Source organism: Numenius arquata, unplaced genomic scaffold, assembly GCF_964106895.1.
Source record: "Numenius arquata unplaced genomic scaffold, bNumArq3.hap1.1 HAP1_SCAFFOLD_558, whole genome shotgun sequence".
NCBI lineage: Eukaryota > Metazoa > Chordata > Aves > Charadriiformes > Scolopacidae > Numenius > Numenius arquata.
Window position 1 is genome coordinate 61048 of NW_027414880.1, and position 18773 is coordinate 79820.

At 67.9% G+C, this 18773-nt stretch overlaps 1 protein-coding gene across 1 annotated transcript in view; it reads right to left on the reverse strand.

The window, feature by feature from the left end:
- Positions 1-18773, reverse strand: part of LOC141478244 (chromodomain-helicase-DNA-binding protein 3-like) — a gene marked incomplete at its 5' end in the record, with an annotated part of 83895 nt that overhangs the window by 48013 nt on the left and 17109 nt on the right. The window contains 9 exon segments of the mRNA XM_074167356.1: positions 418-539; positions 2595-2732; positions 5045-5245; positions 6396-6587; positions 8029-8128; positions 11549-11680; positions 15448-15545; positions 15547-15666; positions 18164-18361. Of these exon segments, the coding sequence (XP_074023457.1) occupies positions 418-539; positions 2595-2732; positions 5045-5245; positions 6396-6587; positions 8029-8128; positions 11549-11680; positions 15448-15545; positions 15547-15666; positions 18164-18361 (1301 nt within the window).

The window sequence follows — 18773 nt, forward strand, 5'->3', positions numbered from 1 at the left end:
AGAGGACACCGGGAGACACGGGGAGACGGGAGGGGACATGGGGGGACATGGGGGGACAGGGAGGGGGACGCAGGAACAGCAGAGACACACCAGCGATGGGGGGATGTGGGTGGATGCAGGGGGTGGGTGGGACAAAGGGGGGGGGTGACAGGGGGTCGCTGAGGGAGGGGAAGGGACGGGAGGGGACATAAGGGGACCCTGAGGGACAGGAGGGGACACTGAAGGACAGGAGGGGACACGGGGGGACAGGGAGGAGGACACAGGAGCAGCAGGGACACACCAATGAGGGAGGGATGTGGGTGGACGCAGGGGGGAAAAAAGGGGGGTGACAGGGGGTCGCTGAGGGAGGGGAGGGGACAGGAGGGGACCCTGGGGGACAGGAGGGGACACGGGGGGGGGACACACACGGACACATACTTGAAGCGCTCGGGGGTGAGGAAGTTGAGGAGGTGGAAAAGCTCCTCCAGGTTGTTCTGCAGCGGGGTCCCCGTCAGCAGCAGCTTGTGCTCGATCTTGTACCCGTTCAGCACCCGGAAAAACTGGGGGGGCGTCACCCACGGACCCCCAGAGTCCGGGAGAGACACCCCCCCCCCCCCCCCCACTAAACCCCCCGACCCATCCCAGGGCACCCGGTGTCTGGGAGAGACCCCCCCCGATCCCACCCACGGATCCTGGTGTCCAGGAGAGACCCCCCCCGATCCCACCCACGGACCCCCGCATCCGGAAAAGACCCCCCCGATCCCACCCACGGACCCCCGCGTCCGGAAAAGACCCCCCCGATCCCACCCACAGACCCCCGCATCCGGAAAAGACCCCCCCGATCCCACCCACGGACCCCCGCGTCCGGGAGAGACCCCCCCGATCCCACCCACGGACCCCCGCATCCGGAAAAGACCCCCCCGATCCCACCCACGGACCCCCGCGTCCGGGAGAGACCCCCCCGATCCCACCCACGGACCCCAGTGTCCGGGAGAGACCCCCCCGATCCCACCCACAGACCCCCACATCCGGAAAAGACCCCCCCGATCCCACCCACAGACCCCCGCGTCCGGGAGAGACCCCCCCGATCCCACCCACGGATCCTGGTGTCCAGGAGAGACCCCCCCCGATCCCACCCACGGACCCCCGCGTCCGGAAAAGACCCCCCCGATCCCACCCACAGACCCCCGCGTCCAGGAGAGACCCCCCCGATCCCACCCACGGATCCTGGTGTCCGGGAGAGACCCCCCCCGATCCCACCCACGGACCCCCGCGTCCGGGAGAGAACCCCCGATCCCACCCACGGATCCCGGTGTCCGGGAGAGACCCCCCCGATCCCACCCAGGGCACCCACAGACCCTGGTGTCTGGGGAACACCCTCCCCCAACAGCACCCTGGGGACCCAGGCATCGGGGTGCCCTTCCCAGTAGCCCCAGGCACCCAGGTGCCCCCACCCAGTGGCCCCACGTGCCTGGGTGCCCTTCCCAGTAGCCCCAGGCACCCAGGTGCCCTCACCCAGTAGCCCCAGGCACCCAAGTGCCCCCACCCAGTGGCCCCAGGCAACCAGGTGCCCCCCACCCAGTGACCCCAGGTGCCGTGGGTGCCCTGTCCAGTAGCCCCAGGCATCCAGGTGCCCCCACCCAGTGGCCCCACGTGCCTGGGTGCCCTTCCCAGTAGCCCCAGGCACCCAAGTACCCTCACCCAGTGACCCCAGGCAACCAGGTGCCCTTCCCAGTAGCCCCAGGCACTCAAGTGCCCTCACCCAGTGGCCCCAGGCACCCAGGTGCCCCCACCCAGTAGCCCCAGGCATCGGGGTGCCCTTCCCAGTAGCCCCAGGCCCCCAAGTACCCTCACCCAGTGGCCCCAGGCATGGGGGTGCCCTTCCCAGTAGCCCCAGGCACCCAAGTGCCCTCACCCAGTGGCCCCAGGCATCGGGGTGCCCTTCCCAGTAGCCCCAGGCACCCAAGTACCCTCACCCAGTGACCCCAGGCATCGGGGTGCCCTTCCCAGTAGCCCCAGGCACCCAAGTGCCCCCCACCCAGTAACCCCCCCATACCTGGGTGCCCTTCCCAGTAGCCCCAGGCATCCAAACGCCTCTCTCCCCAGTAGCCCCAGGCATCAGGGTGCCCTTCCCAGTGGCCCCAGGCATCGGGGTGCCCTTCCCAGTAGCCCCAGGCACCCAAGTACCCTCACCCAGTGACCCCAGGCATCGGGGTGCCCTTCCCAGTAGCCCCAGGCACCCAAGTGCCCCCCACCCAGTAACCCCCCCATACCTGGGTGCCCTTCCCAGTAGCCCCAGGCATCCAAACGCCTCTCTCCCCAGTGGCCCCACGTGCCTGGGTGCCCTTCCCAGTAGCCCCAGGCATCGGGGTGCCCTTCCCAGTAGCCCCAGGCACCCAAATGCCCTCACCCAGTAGCCCCAGGCATCGGGGTGCCCTTCCCAGTAGCCCCAGGCATCCAAACGCCTCTCTCCCCAGTGGCCCCAGGCGCCTGGGTGTCCCCCCCACCCAGTGACCCCAGGCACCCAGGTGCCCCCCCCCCACCCTCTCCCCCCAACTCCAGGGGACCCACCCCCTCCGTCCCCAAGGGTGTCCCCCCCCCGGGGGCGCGGGTACCTTGGACTGGTTGTTCTTGAGGCGATGGGCCTCGTCCACCACCAGACAGGCCCAGCGGATGGAGCCCAGCGCCGCCTGGTCGATGGTGATCAGCTCGTAGGACGTCAGCAGCACGTGGAACTTCACCTGCGCCTCCCGCTGCCAAGGACGTCAGCACCCATGGGGCGGGGGGGGGGACACACACACACACATACCCCGGGGGGGGGGGGGGGGGGGGGGTGGTCCCCATGGCACCCCGACCCCCTGTGCCACCACCCACCACCTCCACCCACCACCCCGAGCTCACCCCCGGAGCCCGGTGGCCACGGAACCCTGACCCCTGGCACGTGGCCACCCTGGACACCCTGATCCCCCCCAAACACCTTGAGGGGGGGGCACCTGGGGGGGTCCCAAGGGCACCCCGACCCCCTGGTGCCACCCCCCACCACCACCTCCACCCACCACCCCAACCTCCTCCCGGGAGCCTGGTGGCCACAGAACCCTGACCCCCTGGCACGTGGCCACCCTGATCCCCCCCCAAGCACCTCGAGGTGGGGGGCACCCGGGGGGGTCCCAAGGGCACCCCGACCCCCTGGTGCCACCCCCCACCACCTCCAGCCACCACCCTGACCTCCTCCCGGGAGCCTGGTGGCCATGGAACCCCGACCCCCCGGCATGTGGCCACCCTGATCCCCCCCCAAGCACCTCGAGGGGGGGCACCTGGGGGGGTCCCAAGGGCACCCCGACCCCCTGGTGCCACCCCACCACCACCACCTCCACCCACCACCCCGAGCTCACCCCGGGAGCCCGGTGGCCATGGAACCCTGACCCCTGGCACGTGGCCACCCTGGACACCCTTGATCCCCCCCAAGCACCTCAGAGGGGGGGCACCCGGGGGGGTCCCAAGGGCACCCTGACCCCCTGTGCCACCCCCCACCACCACCTCCACCCCCCACCCCGACCTCCCCCCAGGAGCCTGGTGGCCACGGAACCCTGACCCCCCGGCATGTGGCCACCCTGGCCACCCGGACCTCCTGGCACCCTGACCCCCCCTGCCCCCCCGGGGACCCCAGGGCACCGTGACCCCCTGGCACCCAGACACCATCCCCCCCCCGGGGACCCCAGGACACCCCGGCCCCCCCCCCCCCGGCATATCTGACCGTCCCAGCACCCTCACCCCTCTGGGGACCCCAAAGTCCAGGTCACCCCAACCACTCCCCAGGGACTCGGGCACTGGGGTCACCCCCTGGCACCCCAACTTCCCCTGGGACCCCAGCGTCCAGGGCACCCCCAGCACCCCAAACCCCCTGGGGACCCTGGCGTCCGGGTGCCACCCCAAGGGGACCCAGGCGTCCAGGTGCCACCCCCTCACCCCGAAAATGACCCAGGCATCCAGGTGCCACCCTTCACCCCAAAATGGACCCTGGCATCTGGGTGCCACCCCAAGGGGACCCAGGTGTCCAGGTGCCACCCTTCACCCCCAAAAGGGACCCAGGTGTCCGGATGCCACCCCAAGGGGACCCAGACGTCCAGGTGCCATCCCCTCACCCCGAAAATGACCCAGGCATCCAGGTGCCACCCTTCACCCCAAAATGGACCCTGTCATCTGGGTGCCACCCCAAGGGGACCCAGGTGTCCAGGTGCCACCCTTCACCCCCAAAAGGGACCCAGGTGTCCGGATGCCACCCCAAGGGGACCCAGACATCCAGGTGCCACCCCCTCACCCCCAAAAGGGACCCAGGTGTCCAGATGCCACCCCAAGGGGACCCAGACATCCAGGTGCCACCCTTCACCCCCAAAAGGGACCCAGGTGTCCGGGTGCCACCCCAAGGGGACTCAGATGTCTGGGTGCCACCCCCTCACCCCCAAAATGACCCAGGCATCCAGGTGCCACCCCCCACCCCTAAGGGCACCCAGGCATCTGGGTGCCACCCCAAGGGGACCCAGGTGTCCGGGTGCCACCCTTCACCCCCAAAGGGACCCTGGCATCCGGGTGCCACCCCAAGGGGACCCAGACATCCAGGTGCCACCCCCTCACCCCGAAAATGACCCAGACATTCAGGTGCCACCCCAAGGGGACCCAGACGTCCAGGTGCCACCCTTCACCCCCAAAAGGGACCCAGGTGTCCGGGTGCCACCCCAAGGGGACCCAGGCGTCCGGGTGCCACCCTTCACACCCAAAAGGGACCCAGGTGTCCAGATGCCACCCCAAGGGGACCCAGGTGTCTGGGTGCCACCCTTCACTCCCAAAGGGACCCTGGTGTCCAGATGCCACCCCAAGGGGACCCAGACATCCAGGTGCCACCCCAAGGGGACCCAGACGTCCAGGTGCCACCCTTCACCCCCAAAAGGGACCCAGGTGTCCAGATGCCACCCCAAGGGGACCCAGACATCCAGGTGCCACCCCAAGGGGACCCAGGCGTCCGGGTGCCACCCCCCCAGCGCCGAGGGGACCCCAGTGTCCCGCTCACCTTCATCTTGAAGGCCTTCTTGCCCCCCTTCATGGCGTTGTCATCGAAGGAGAACTCGTTCTCCCGGATGATGGCCCGGCTGTCCTTGTCCCCGGTGTAGGTGACGACGTAGAAGGCGGGGGCCCACATCTGGAACTCCCGCTCCCAGTTGATGATGGTGGAGAGCGGGGCGCTGACGAGGAACGGGCCCTTGGTGTGGCCCTGGGGGACAGCGCGTCACACGGGGACACGGGGACGGGGCCCTTGGGGGACGTGGGGACAGTGTGACACAGGGGGAGGCGGGGGGCGGCATGGGACAGGGGCCTTGGGGCCAAGGGGACAGCGTGGGACGGGGCCGTGGGGGACATGGGGACAGTGCGTGCCAGGCAGGTGACACCGGGGCAAGGTGGGTGACACCATGAGGCAGGTACGTGACACTGGGGACCAGGCACGGGTGACACTGAGGGCCAGGTGGGTGCCACCAGTGGCCAAGCGGGTGACACCAGTGGCCAAAGGAGAGACACCAGGGCCAGGTGGGTGACACCAGGGCCAGGTGGGTGACACCAGTGGCCAAATGGGAGACACCACGGCCAGGAGGGTGACACCAGTGGCCAAGCAGGTGACACCAGTGGCCAAAGGAGAGACACCAGGGCCAGGTGGGTCACACCAGTGGCCAAGTGGGAAACACTGGGGGCCAGGAGGGTGACACCAGTGGCCAAGCAGCTGACACCAGTGGCCAAAGGAGAGACACCACGGCCAGGAAGGTGACACCAGTGGCCAAATGGGAGACACCAGGGCCAGGTGGGTGACACCAGTGGCCAAAGGAGAGACACCAGGGCCAGGTGGGTGACACCAGGGCCAGGTGGGTCACACCACGGCCAGGAGGGTGGCACCAGTGGCCAAGCAGGTGACACCAGTGGCCAAAGGAGAGACTTGGGGGCCACGTGGGTGACACCAGTGGCCAAGGAAGAGACACCAGGGCCAGGAAGGTGACACCAGTGGCCAAATGGGAGACACCAGGGCCAGGTGGGTGACACCAGTGGCCAAGCAGGTGACACCAGTGGCCAAAGGAGAGACACCAGTGGCCAGGAGGGTGAAACAGAGGGTCAAAGGGCAGACCACAGGACCAGGCAGGTGACATCAGGAAACAAGGTGGGTGACGCCAGTGGCCAAGGGAGGGACACTGGGGGCCAGGTGGGTGACACCAAGGCCAAGCGGGTGACACCATGGCCAAGCGGGTGACACCAGGGGCCAAAGGAGATACATCACGGCCAAGAGGCTGACACCAGCGACCAAGGCAGAGACACCAGGGCCAGGAGGGTGACGCCAGTGGCCGAGGGTGACACCAAGGGCCGGCGGAGAGCGCCCTCACCTCCTTGTAGAGGGAGTAGAGGAAGACGATGGTCTGGATGGTCTTGCCCAGCCCCATCTCGTCGGCCAGGATGGTGTCGGTGCTCTGGGCCCAGGAGAAGCGCAGCCAGTTGAGCCCCTCCAGCTGGTAGAGGTGCAGGGTGCCCCCCGTCGCCGTGATGAACCGCGGCTGCGTCTCGTACTTCACCGTCGGCTGCCGGGGAAGGAAAACAGGAAGGGGGGGTGGGGGGGGTCACTGGGTGGGGGGGACCCAGGTGGCTGGGTGGCCAAACAGCCCCCCCCCCCCCCCTGTCTCCATGGACCCCCAGGGGGTCATTAATGACATGGAGGTGTCAGGGGACCCAGGTGTCTGGAAAGGACCCAGGCATCCAGGTGACCAAACCCCCCCGTGGACCCCAAGGGGTTCATTAATGACACAGGGGTCCCAAGGGACCCAGGCTATGGGGGGCCGAGCCCCCCCATGGGCCCCCAGGGGGTCATTAATGACACAGGGGTCCCAGGGGACCCAGGCTATGGGGGGCCGAGCCCCCCCATGGGCCCCAAGGGATTAATTAATGACACAGGGGTCCCAGGGGACCCAGGCTATGGGGGGCCGAGCCCCCCCATGGGCCCCCAGGGGGTCATTAATGACACAGGGGTCCCAAGGGACCCAGGTGTCTGGCAACTGACCCCCCCATGGGCCCCCAGGGGGTCATTAATGACATAGGGGTCCCAGGGGACCCCAGCTATGGGGGGCCAAGCCCCCCCATGGACCCCAAGGGGGTCATTAATGACATAGAGGTCCCAGGGGACCCAGGTGTCTGGCAACTGACCCCCTCATGGGCCCCCAGGGGGTCATTAATGACATGGGGGTCCCAGGGGGCCCAGGCTATGGGGGGCCGAGCCCCCCCATGGGCCCCCAGGGGGTCATTAATGACACAGGGGTCCCAGGGGACCCAGGCTATGGGGGGCCGAGCCCCCCCATGGGCCCCCAGGGGGTCATTAATGACATAGAGGTCCCAGGGGACCCCGGTGTCTGGCAACTGACCCCCCCATGGGCCCCCAGGGGGTCATTAATGACATAATGACATTAATGTCCCCAGGGGGACATTAATGACAGAGGTCCCAAGGGACCCAAGGGTCCAATGGGAGGGGTCCCTGGGGGGGACCCAGGATTCGGGGGGGGACCCAGAGATGGGGGGGACCCCAGGTGTCCGGTGTCCCCAAGGGTCCAATGGGAGGGGTCCCTGGGGGGGACTCAGGGGTGGGGGGGATCCCAGATGTCTGGGGGGGACCCCAGGTGTTCGGAGGTCCCCAAGGGGTCCCTGGGGGGGACCCAAGATTCGGGGGGGAACCAGAGGTGGGGGGGGACCCCAGGTGTCCAGGGGGGACCCAGGCGTCCGGTGTCCCCAAGGGTCCAATGGGAGGGGTCCCTGGGGGGGACCCACAATTTGGGGGGGACCCACCTGGGGGGTGGGTGGGAGGGAATCCGAGGTTCCAATGGGAGGGGTCCCTGGGGGGGGACCCAGGGGCGGGGGGGGATCCCAGATGGCTGGAGGGGACCCCAGGTGTCCGGTGTCCCCAAGGGTCCAACGGGAGGGGTCCCTGGGGGGGGGACCCAGGGGTGGGGGGGACCCTGGGGTGGGGGCACTCACGTCGTTGGTGGGGGAGTCGGGGGGTCCCTCCCCCGGCGTCTCCTTCTTCTTCTTCTTGTAGCGCCGGGGCTGGGCCGGGTCCTCCCCCATGAACACCTCCCTGGGGACACGGGGACAGCGGGACAGGGGGGGGGACACGGGGACACCCGGGGGACACGGGGACAGTGTGGGGGGACACAGGAAAGGAGGGGGATACAGGGATATGGGGGGACATGGGGACACGGGGGGAGACGGAGGGATAGAGGGACAGCGGGAGGGATGGGGACATGGGGGGGACATGGGGACACACGGACACCGGGGAGGAAAGGGACAAAGAGGGGACACGGGGGGGGACACAGGGGGGACAGGGACACATGCAAGACACGAGGACACGGGGACAACACAGGGACACGTGGCAGCATGAGGACACTGGGGGACTCATGGGGACACGGGGGCACGTGGCCAGTAGGCATGTCCCCCTGCGTCCCCATTGTCCCCCCGCGTCCCCATTGTCCCCCCACGTCCCTCACCGGTGCTTCCAGTAGGCATGTCCCCATGTCCCCCCAGTGTCCCCATGTCCCCCCACGTCCCATTGTCCACATGCCTACTGGAAGCACCGGTGAGGGACATGTCCCCATCTCCCCCTATCCCTCCATGTCCCCATGTCCCCCAGTGTCCCCACATCCCTCACCAGTACTTCCAGTAGGCACGTCCCCATGTCCCTCCATGTCCCCATGTCCTTCACCGGTGCTTCCAGTAGGCGTGTCCCCATGTCCCCATATCCCTCCGTGTCCCCCCAGTGTCCCCATGTCCCTCACCGGTGCTTCCAGTAGGTGTGTCCCCATGTCCCTCCATGTCCCCATGTCCCCCCAGTGTCCCCGTGTCCTTCACCAGTGCTTCCAGTAGGCACGTCCCCGTGTCCCTCCATGTCCCCATGTCCCCCCAGCGTCCCCGTGTCCTTCACCAGTGCTTCCAGTAGCCATGTCCCCATGTCCCCCCAGTGTCCCCGTGTCCCTCACTGGTGCTTCCAGTAGCCATGTCCCCATGTCCCCCCAGTGTCCCCGTGTCCCTCACTGGTGCTTCCAGTAGGCACGTCCCCATGTCCCCATGTCCCCCCAGTGTCCCCGTGTCCCTCACCGGTGCTTCCAGTAGGAACGTCCCCATGTCCCCATATCCCTCAATGTCCCCCCAGTGTCCCCGTGTCCCTCACCGGTGCTTCCAGTAGCCATGTCCCCATGTCCCTCCATGTCCCCATGTCCCCCCAGTGTCCCCGTGTCCTTCACCAGTGCTTCCAGTAGCCATGTCCCCATGTCCCCATATCCCTCCATGTCCCCCCAGTGTCCCCATGTCCTTCACCAGTGCTTCCAGTAGGCACGTCCCCATGTCCCTCCATGTCCCCATGTCCCCCCAGTGTCCCCGTGTCCCTCACCGGTGCTTCCAGTAGCCATGTCCCCATGTCCCCATATCCCTCCATGTCCCCCCAGTGTCCCCGTGTCCCTCACCAGTGCTTCCAATAGGAACGTCCCCATGTCCCCATATCCCTCCATGTCCCCCCAGTGTCCCCGTGTCCCTCACTGGTGCTTCCAGTAGGCACGTCCCCATGTCCCCCCAGTGTCCCCGTGTCCCTCACCGGTGCTTCCAGTAGGCACGTCCCCATGTCCCCATATCCCTCAATGTCCCCCAGTGTCCCCGTGTCCCTCACCAGTGCTTCCAGTAGGAATGTCCCCATGTCCCCATATCCCTCCATGTCCCCCCAGTGTCCCCATGTCCTTCACCAGTGCTTCCAGTAGGCATGTCCCCATGTCCCCATGTCCCTCCTTGTCCCCCCAGTGTCCCCGTGTCCCTCACCGGTGCTTCCAGTAGCCATGTCCCCATGTCCCCATATCCCTCAATGTCCCCCCAGCGTCCTCGTGTCCCTCACCAGTGCTTCCAGTAGGAACGTCCCCATGTCCCCATATCCCTCAATGTCCCCCCAGTGTCCCCGTGTCCCTCACCGGTGCTTCCAGTAGCCATGTCCCCATGTCCCCATATCCCTCAATGTCCCCCCAGTGTCCCCGTGTCCCTCACCGGTGCTTCCAGTAGCCATGTCCCCATGTCCCCATATCCCTCCATGTCCCCCCAGTGTCCCCGTGTCCTTCACCAGTGCTTCCAGTAGGCACGTCCCCATATCCCTCCATGTCCCCCCAGTGTCCCCATGTCCCTCACTGGTGCTTCCAGTAGGAACGTCCCCATGTCCCCATATCCCTCCATGTCCCCCCAGTGTCCCCGTGTCCCTCACCGGTGCTTCCAGTAGCCATGTCCCCATGTCCCCCCAGTGTCCCCGTGTCCCTCACTGGTGCTTCCAGTAGGCACATCCCCATGTCCCCATATCCCTCCACGTCCCCCCAGTGTCCCCGTGTCCCTCACTGGTGCTTCCAGTAGGCACGTCCCCATGTCCCTCCATGTCCCCATGTCCCCCCAGCGTCCTCGTGTCCCTCACTGGTGCTTCCAGTAGGCACGTCCCCATGTCCCCATATCCCTCCATGTCCCCCCAGTGTCCCCGTGTCCCTCACCGGTGCTTCCAGTAGGAATGTCCCCATGTCCCCATATCCCTCCATGTCCCCCCAGTGTCCCCGTGTCCCTCACCGGTGCTTCCAGTAGGCGTGTCCCCATGTCCCTCCATGTCCCCATGTCCCCCCAGTGTCCCCATGTCCCTCACTGGTGCTTCCAGTAGGCATGTCCCCCCACTGTCCCTGTGTCCCTCACCAGTGCTTCCAGTAGCCATGTCCCCATGTCCCCCCAGTGTCCCCGTGTCCCTCACCGGTGCTTCCAGTAGCCATGTCCCCCCAGCGTCCCCGTGTCCCTCACTGGTGCTTCCAGTAGGCATGTCCCCATGTCCCCATGTCCCCCCAGTGTCCCCGTGTCCCTCACCGGTGCTTCCAGTAGGAACGTCCCCATGTCCCCATATCCCTCCATGTCCCCCCAGTGTCCCCGTGTCCCTCACCGGTGCTTCCAGTAGCCATGTCCCCATGTCCCCCCAGTGTCCCCGTGTCCCTCACCAGTGCTTCCAGTAGGAATGTCCCCATGTCCCCATATCCCTCCATGTCCCCCCAGTGTCCCCGTGTCCCTCACCAGTGCTTCCAGTAGGAATGTCCCCATGTCCCCATATCCCTCAATGTCCCCCCAGTGTCCCCATGTCCCTCACCAGTGCTTCCAGTAGGAACATCCCCATGTCCCCATATCCCTCCATGTCCCCCCAGTGTCCCTGTGTCCCTCACCAGTGCTTCCAGTAGGCATGTCCCCATGTCCCTCCATGTCCCCCCAGTGTCCCCGTGTCCCTCACCAGTGCTTCCAGTAGGCGTGTCCCCATGTCCCTCCATGTCCCCATGTCCCCCCAGTGTCCCCGTGTCCCTCACCAGTGCTTCCAGTAGGAATGTCCCCATGTCCCCATATCCCTCCATGTCCCCCCAGTGTCCCCGTGTCCCTCACCGGTGCTTCCAGTAGGCGTGTCCCCATGTCCCTCCATGTCCCCATGTCCCCCCAGTGTCCCCGTGTCCCTCACCGGTGCTTCCAGTAGGCCAGCTTGTGGAGGTCGTAGTCGGGGATGGGCATCTCGTCCTCCTCCCAGGTGGCCTGGTCGTAGGGCAGGTCCCGCCACTTCACCAGGTAGTGGTACTGCCCCTTCCGGTCCACGCTGCGCGGCACGTGTCACCCCCCCGCGCCCCAAACGGGGGGCACCGGGGGGGCGATGGGCATCACGGGGACACCAGGCTCCCAGGAGGACAAAAGCACCCGAGGGGACACCAGGCACCGGGGGGGGGGGAGGCAATGGGCACCGGGGGGGGCAACCGGCATCACGGGGACACTGGGCACTGGGGGGCAATGGGCACTGGGGGGGGGGGGCAACCGGCATCACGGGGACACCGGGGGGCAATGGGCACCGGGGGGGGGGCAACTGGCATCACGGGGACACCGGGGGGCAACGGGCATGGGGGGGGGCAACCGGCATCACGGGGACACCAGGCTCCCAGGAGGACAAAAGCACCCGAGGGGACACCAGGCACCGGGGGGGGGGGGAGGCAATGGGCACCGGGGGGGGGCAACCGACATCACGGGGACACCAGGGGGCAATGGGCACCCGGGGGGGGCAACCAGCATCACGGGGACACCGGGGGGCAACGGGCACGGGGGGGGGCAACTGGCATCATGGGGACACCAGGGGGGGCAACAGGCACCGGGGGGGGGCAACCAGCATCACAGGGACACTGGGCACTGGGGAGCAATGGGCACTGGGGGGGGGGCAACCGGCATCACGGGGACACCGGGGGGCAATGGGCACCGGGGGGGGGGCAACTGGCATCACGGGGACACCGGGGGGCAACGGGCATGGGGGGGGGCAACCGGCATCACGGGGACACCAGGCTCCCAGGAGGATAAAAGCACCCGAGGGGACACCAGGCACCAGGGGGGGGGGGGGAGGCAATGGGCACCGGGGGGGGGCAACCGACATCACGGGGACACCAGGGGGCAATGGGCACCCGGGGGGGGCAACCAGCATCACGGGGACACCGGGGGGCAACGGGCACCGGGGGGGGGCAACTGTTATCAGGGGGACACCAGGGGGCACTGGGGGGCGCAACCAGCATCACGGGGACACCAGGGGACAATGGGCACCGAGGGGGGGCAACTGGCATCACGGGGACACCGGGGGGGGCAACTGGCATCACGGGGACACTGGGCACTGGGGGGGCCAACCGGCATCATGGGGACACCGGGGGGCAACGGGCACGGGGGGGGCAACCGTTATCAGGGGGACACCGGGGGGCACTGGGGGGGCAACTGGCATCACGGGGACACCAGCGGGCAATGGGCACCCGGGGGGGGGCAACCAGCATCACAGGGACACCGGGGGGCAACGGGCACCGGGGGGGGGCAACCGTTATCAGGGGGACACTGGGGGGCACTGGGGGGGCAACCAGCATCATGGGGACACCGGGGGACAACGGGCACCAAGCACCCGGGGGGACACTGGGGACCCAGGGGGGGGGACAAAAACACCCAAGGGGACACCGGGCACCCCCAGGGACACGGAGCACCCCCGGGTGACAGCCAGGGTGAGGCAGGGGTTGCCACGTGTCACCAGGGTGTGGGTGACAGAGGGACACACGGAAGGCAGCCGAGTGCCACCAGGGGTCACCCACTGTCACCGGGGAGACACTGGGGACACCCCAGCACAGGGGCCACCCGGGGGACACGGGGTCACGTGAGGACAGGGACACATAGAGGGGACACGGGGTCACCTGGGGACAGACAGGACACGGGGTCACTTGGGGACAGGGACACATGGACAGGACACAGGGTCACTTGGGGACAGACAGGACACACAGACAGGACAAGGGGTCACCTGGGGACAGAAAGGACACGGGGTCACCTGGGGACAGAAAGGACACACAGACGGGACAAGGGGTCACCTGGGGACAGACAGGACACGGGGTCACTTGGGGACAGACAGGACACACAGACAGGACAAGGGGTCACCTGGGGACAGACAGGACACGGGGTCACCTGGGGACAGAAAGGACACACAGACGGGACAAGGGGTCACCTGGGGACAGACAGGACACACGGACGGGACATGGGGTCACCTGGGGACAGACAGGACACGGGGTCACTTGGGGACAGGAACACATGGATGGGACACAGGGTCACCTGGGGACAGGGACACGTAGATGGGCACGGGGTCACCTGGGGACAGGGACACACGGCCGGGACAAGGGGTCACCTGGGGACAGGGACAGACAGGACACGGGGTCACTTGAGGACAAGGACACACGGATGGGACATGGGGTCACTTGGGGACAGGGACACAGGGTCACCTGGGGACAGGGACACATGGACAGGACACGGGGTCACTCGGGGACAGACAGGACACCCTGAAGGGACAGGGTCACCTGGGGACAGCGCCCAACTGCTCCCAATGGAGGGGGGGCACCCATGGGTGCTGGGGGTGCCCTTAGGGGACCCATGGGAGCCCAGTGCCCCCACAGATGCCATTGGTGTCCCCAACCCCCCCCCCCCGGGTGCTCCCCCGCCCCCGTGCCGATGTCACCCGTCCCCTCCCGATTTGGGGGTGCCATGGGGGGGGTTCCCCGCAGTCACCAGGCGGCACCCATGGGTGCTGGGGGGGTCCTTAGATGACCCAGAGTGCCCCCATGGGTGTCAGTGGTGTCCCCAAGCCCCCCCCCAGGTGCTCCCCCGCCCCCCTGATGATGTCACCCCGCCCCCTCCCGATTCGGGGGTGCCGTGGGGGGGGACCCCACGGTCACCAGGCGGCACCCATGGGTGCTGGGGGGGTCCTTAGATGACCCAGAGTGCCCCCATGGCTGTCAGTGGTGTCCCCAAGCCCCCCCCAGGTGCTCCTCCGCCCCCGTGATGATGTCACTCCCCCCCTCCCGATTTGGGGGTGCCGTGGGGGGGGGTCCCTGTGGTCACCAGGCGGCACCCATGGGTGCTGGAGGGTCCTTAGATGACCCAGAGTGCCCCCATGGGTGTCAGTGGTGTCCCCAAGCCCCCCCCAGGTGCTCCCCCGCCCCCGTGATGATGTCACCCCGTCCCCTCCCGATTTGGGGGTGCCGTGGGGGGGGGTCCCTGTGGTCACCAGGTGGCACCCATGGGTGCTGGGGGTCCTCCTGGGTACAGAAGGGCACCCATGGGTGCTGGGGGGGTCCTTAGGGGACCCAGAGTGCCCCCATGGGTGTCAGTGGTGTCCCCAAGCCCCCCCCCAGGTGCTCCCCCGCCCCCGTGATGATGTCACCCCGCCCCCTCCCGATTTGGGGGTGCCGTGGGGGGGGGGTCCCTGTGGTCACCAGGTGGCACCCATGGGTGCTGGAGGGTCCTTAGGGGACCCAGAGTGCCCCCATGGGTGTCAGTGGTGTCCCCAAGCCCCCCCCAGGTGCTCCCCCGCCCCCGTGATGATGTCACCCGCCCCCTCCCGATTTGGGGGTGCCGTGGGGGGGGGTCCCTGTGGTCACCAGGTGGCACCCATGGGTGCTGGGGGTCCTCCTGGGTACAGAAGGGCACCCATGGGTCCTGGGGGGGTCCTTAGGGGACCCAACGATGCCCAGAGTGTCCCCAAGCCCCCCCCAGGTGCTCCCCCGCCCCCGTGATGATGTCACCCCGCCCCCTCCCCGATTCGGGGGTGCCGTGGGGGGGGGGTCCCTGTGGTCACCAGGTGGCACCCATGGGTGCTGGGGGTCCTCCTGGGTACAGAAGGGCACCCATGGGTGCTGGAGGGTCCTTAGATGACCCAGAGTGCCCCCATGGCTGTCAGTGGTGTCCCCAAGCCCCCCCCAGGTGCTCCCCCGCCCCCGTGATGATGTCACCCGCCCCCTCCCGATTTGGGGGTGCCGTGGGGGGGGTTCCCCGCGGTCACCAGACGGCACCCATGGGTGCTGCCCCCACCTGTGGTTGATGATGCGATGCACCGTCATCCACTCGGGTTTGATGCCGTAGCGGTAGAAACGTTCCTCCATCCCCCCGAAAAGGGGGTCCCCCCCGGCCCCCCCCCCGTTTCTCGCTCTTGGGGTCGTCGTCCCCGGAGCCGTAGTCCAGGGGGGGGGGCTCATCCATGTCGTTCTTGCGCTGGTAGTTGCGGTACATCACCAGGTGGAAGATCTCCAGCTGGGGGGGGGGACACCCCAAAATTAGTCAGGAAGGGGGAGAGAGCAAGCGCCCCCCAACCTCCCTCAGGGCTGCTGGAAGTGGGGGGGGGGCAGGGGGGGGGAAGGGGTGCTGCCCCCCTGCCCCAGGGATGGGGCGCTGCAGAGCATGGTGTCCCCAAAGAGGGAGCTGGGGGGGGGGGGGGGCAAGACTGGGGAACCCCCCCTCTGAGATATTGGGGTGACCCCAGTCCCAAGGACCCCCCCCTCTGGGATACTGGGGGGTCACCAATCCCCTGGACCCCTCCCTCTGGGATATTGGGGGGTCACCAAGTCCCAGGGACCCCCCCAGTTGGGGATACTGGGGTGTCACCAGTGCCAGGGACCCCCGCCCTCTGGAATACTGGGGGGTCATCAAGTCCCAGGGACCCCCCCAGTTGGGGATATTGGGGTGTCCCCAGCCCTGGGGAACCCCCCCAGGACCAACCAGTTGGGGATATTGGGGTGTCACCAGTCCCAGGGACCCCCCCTCTGGGATACTGGGGGGTCACCAGCCCTAGGGACCCCCCCCAGGACCACCCAGCTGGGGATACTGGGGTGTCACCAGTCCCAAGGACCCTCCCAGTTGGGGATACTGGGGTGTCACCAGTGGCAGGGACCCCCCCTCTGGGATACTGGGGGGTCACCAGTCCCAAGGACCGCCCCTCTGGGATACTGGGGGGTCACCAAACCCATGGACCCCCCCTCTGGGATACTGGGGTGTCCCCAAGTCCCAGGGCCCCCCCCAGTTGGGGATATTGGGGTGTCACCAGCCCCAGGGCCCCCAAGTGGGGCATATATGGGTCCCCCCAATATCAGAGCCCCCCCCCAAAAGGGCTATACGAGGGCCCCCCAGTATCAAGTCCCCCCCCAAACTGGCTGTATGAGGCCCCTCCAGTCTCAGCCCCCCCCCGGTATTGGGGTCCCCCAAGAGGGGTGAATGGGGTCCCCTCTGGTACCAGGGCCCCCCCAGTATCAAGTCCCCCCCAGTCTCAGGGCCCCCCCCAGTATCGGGGTCCCCCAAGAGGGGTGAATGGGGTCCCCTCTGGTACCAGGGCCCCCCCAGTATCAAGTCCCCCCCAGTCTCAGGGCCCCCCCTCAGTATTGGGGTCCCCCAAGAGGGGTGAATGGGGTCCCCTTCAGTACCAGGGCCCCCCAAAAGGGGTTATACCAGGGCCCCCCCAGTATCAAGTCCCCCCCCCAAACTGGCTGTATGAGGCCCCCCCAGTCTCAGGGGCCCTCCCAGGGGTATGTGGGCCCCCCCCGGTATCGGGGTCCCCCAAGAGGGGTGAATGGGGTCCCCTCCAGTACCAGGACCCCCCAAAAGGGGTTATACCAGGGCCCCCCCAGTATCAAATCCTCCCCCAAACGGGGTGGATGAGGCCCCCCCCCAGTCTCAGGGCCCCCCCAGAAGGGTGAATGGGGTCCCCTCTGGTACCAGAGCCCCCCCAGTATCAAGTCCCCCCCCAGTCTCAGGGCCCCCCCCCAGTATCGGGGTCCCCCAAGAGGGGTGAATGGGGTCCCCTCTGGTACCAGGGCCCCCCCAGTATCAAGTCCCCCCCAGTCTCAGGGCCCCCCCCCAGTCTCAGGGCCCCCCCAGAGGGGTGAATGGGGTCCCCTCCGGTACCAGGGCCCCCCAAAAGGGGTTATACCAGGGCCCCCCAGTATCAAGTCCCCCCCCAAACTGGCTGTATGAGGCCCCCCCAGTCTCAGAGCCCCCCCCCAGTATCGGGGTCCCCCAAGAGGGGTGAATGGGGTCCCCTCCGGTACCAGGGCCCCCCAAAAGGGGTTATACCAGGGCCCCCCCCAGTATCAAATCCTCCCCCAAACGGGGTGGATGAGGCCCCCCCCCAGTTTCAGGGCCCCCCCCCAGTCTCAGGGCCCCCCCAGAGGGGTGAATGGGGTCCCCTCTGGTACCAGGGCCCCCCCAGTATCAAGTCCCCCCCAGTCTCAGGGCCCCCCCCCAGTCTCAGGGCCCCCCAGAGGGGTGAATGGGGTCCCCTCTGGTACCAGGGCCCCCCCAGTATCAAGTCCCCCCCAGTCTCAGGGCCCCCCCCCCAGTATCGGGGTCCCCTCCGGTACTAGGGCCCCCCAAAAGGGGTTATACCAGGGCCCCCCCCAGTATCAAATCCTCCCCCAAACGGGGTGGATGAGGCCCCCCCCCAGTCTCAGGGCCCCCCCCCAGTCTCAGGGCCCCCCCAGAGGGGTGAATGGGGTCCCCTCTGGTACCAGGGCCCCCCCAGTATCAAGTCCCCCCCAGTCTCAGGGCCCCCCCCCAGTCTCAGGGCCCCCCCAGAGGGGTGAATGGGGTCCCCTCCGGTACCAGGGCCCCCCAAAAGGGGTTATACCAGGGCCCCCCCAGTATCAAATCCTCCCCCAAACGGGGTGGATGAGGCCCCCCCCCCCTCCCCCCCCAAAGGACAGAGAGGGTCCCCCCCCCCCACTGTGGGGGTGTGCAGGGGGGGGCCCCCCCCCCATACCTGCAGCTCCTTGATCCAGGAGCAGTGCCAGTAGGAGAGCCCGACCCACTTGACGAAGAACTCGCGCTCGGAGCGGCCCTGCAGCGCCTGGGGGGGCCCCTCGGGCGGGGGGGCCCCGGGGGGGGTGGCCACGGGGGGGGGCGGTTCCCCCCATCGCCAGTACAGGATCTTCTGCACCCGCCCCTTCAGCACCGGGCACTGCGGGGGGGGGACACACACACGGACACACACAGAGAGGGGGGTTGGGGACAGTGGGGACATGGAGGGGGGGGGGGGCACACGGTCATGGTGTGTCCTCTGTGTGTGTGTGTGTGTGTCCCCCCCCGCCTTCAACAGCCAGAGCACCCGGGGGGGGGCAGGTCCCCATGGGGGGGGACTGTCCCCAAGATGTGGCTGCAGCATCCCTGTGGTGGCCCCATGGTTGTCCTCGTCCCTGTCCCCACCGGGTCCCTGTCTCATCTCCGCCAGGTCCTTGTCCCATCCCTGTCCCATCTCCACCAGGTTCCTGTCCCATTCCTGTCCAGTCCCCACCAGGTCCCTGTCCTGTCCCCATCCCTGTCCCCACCAGGTCCCTGTCCCATCTCCACCAAGTCCCTGTCCCATCCCCATC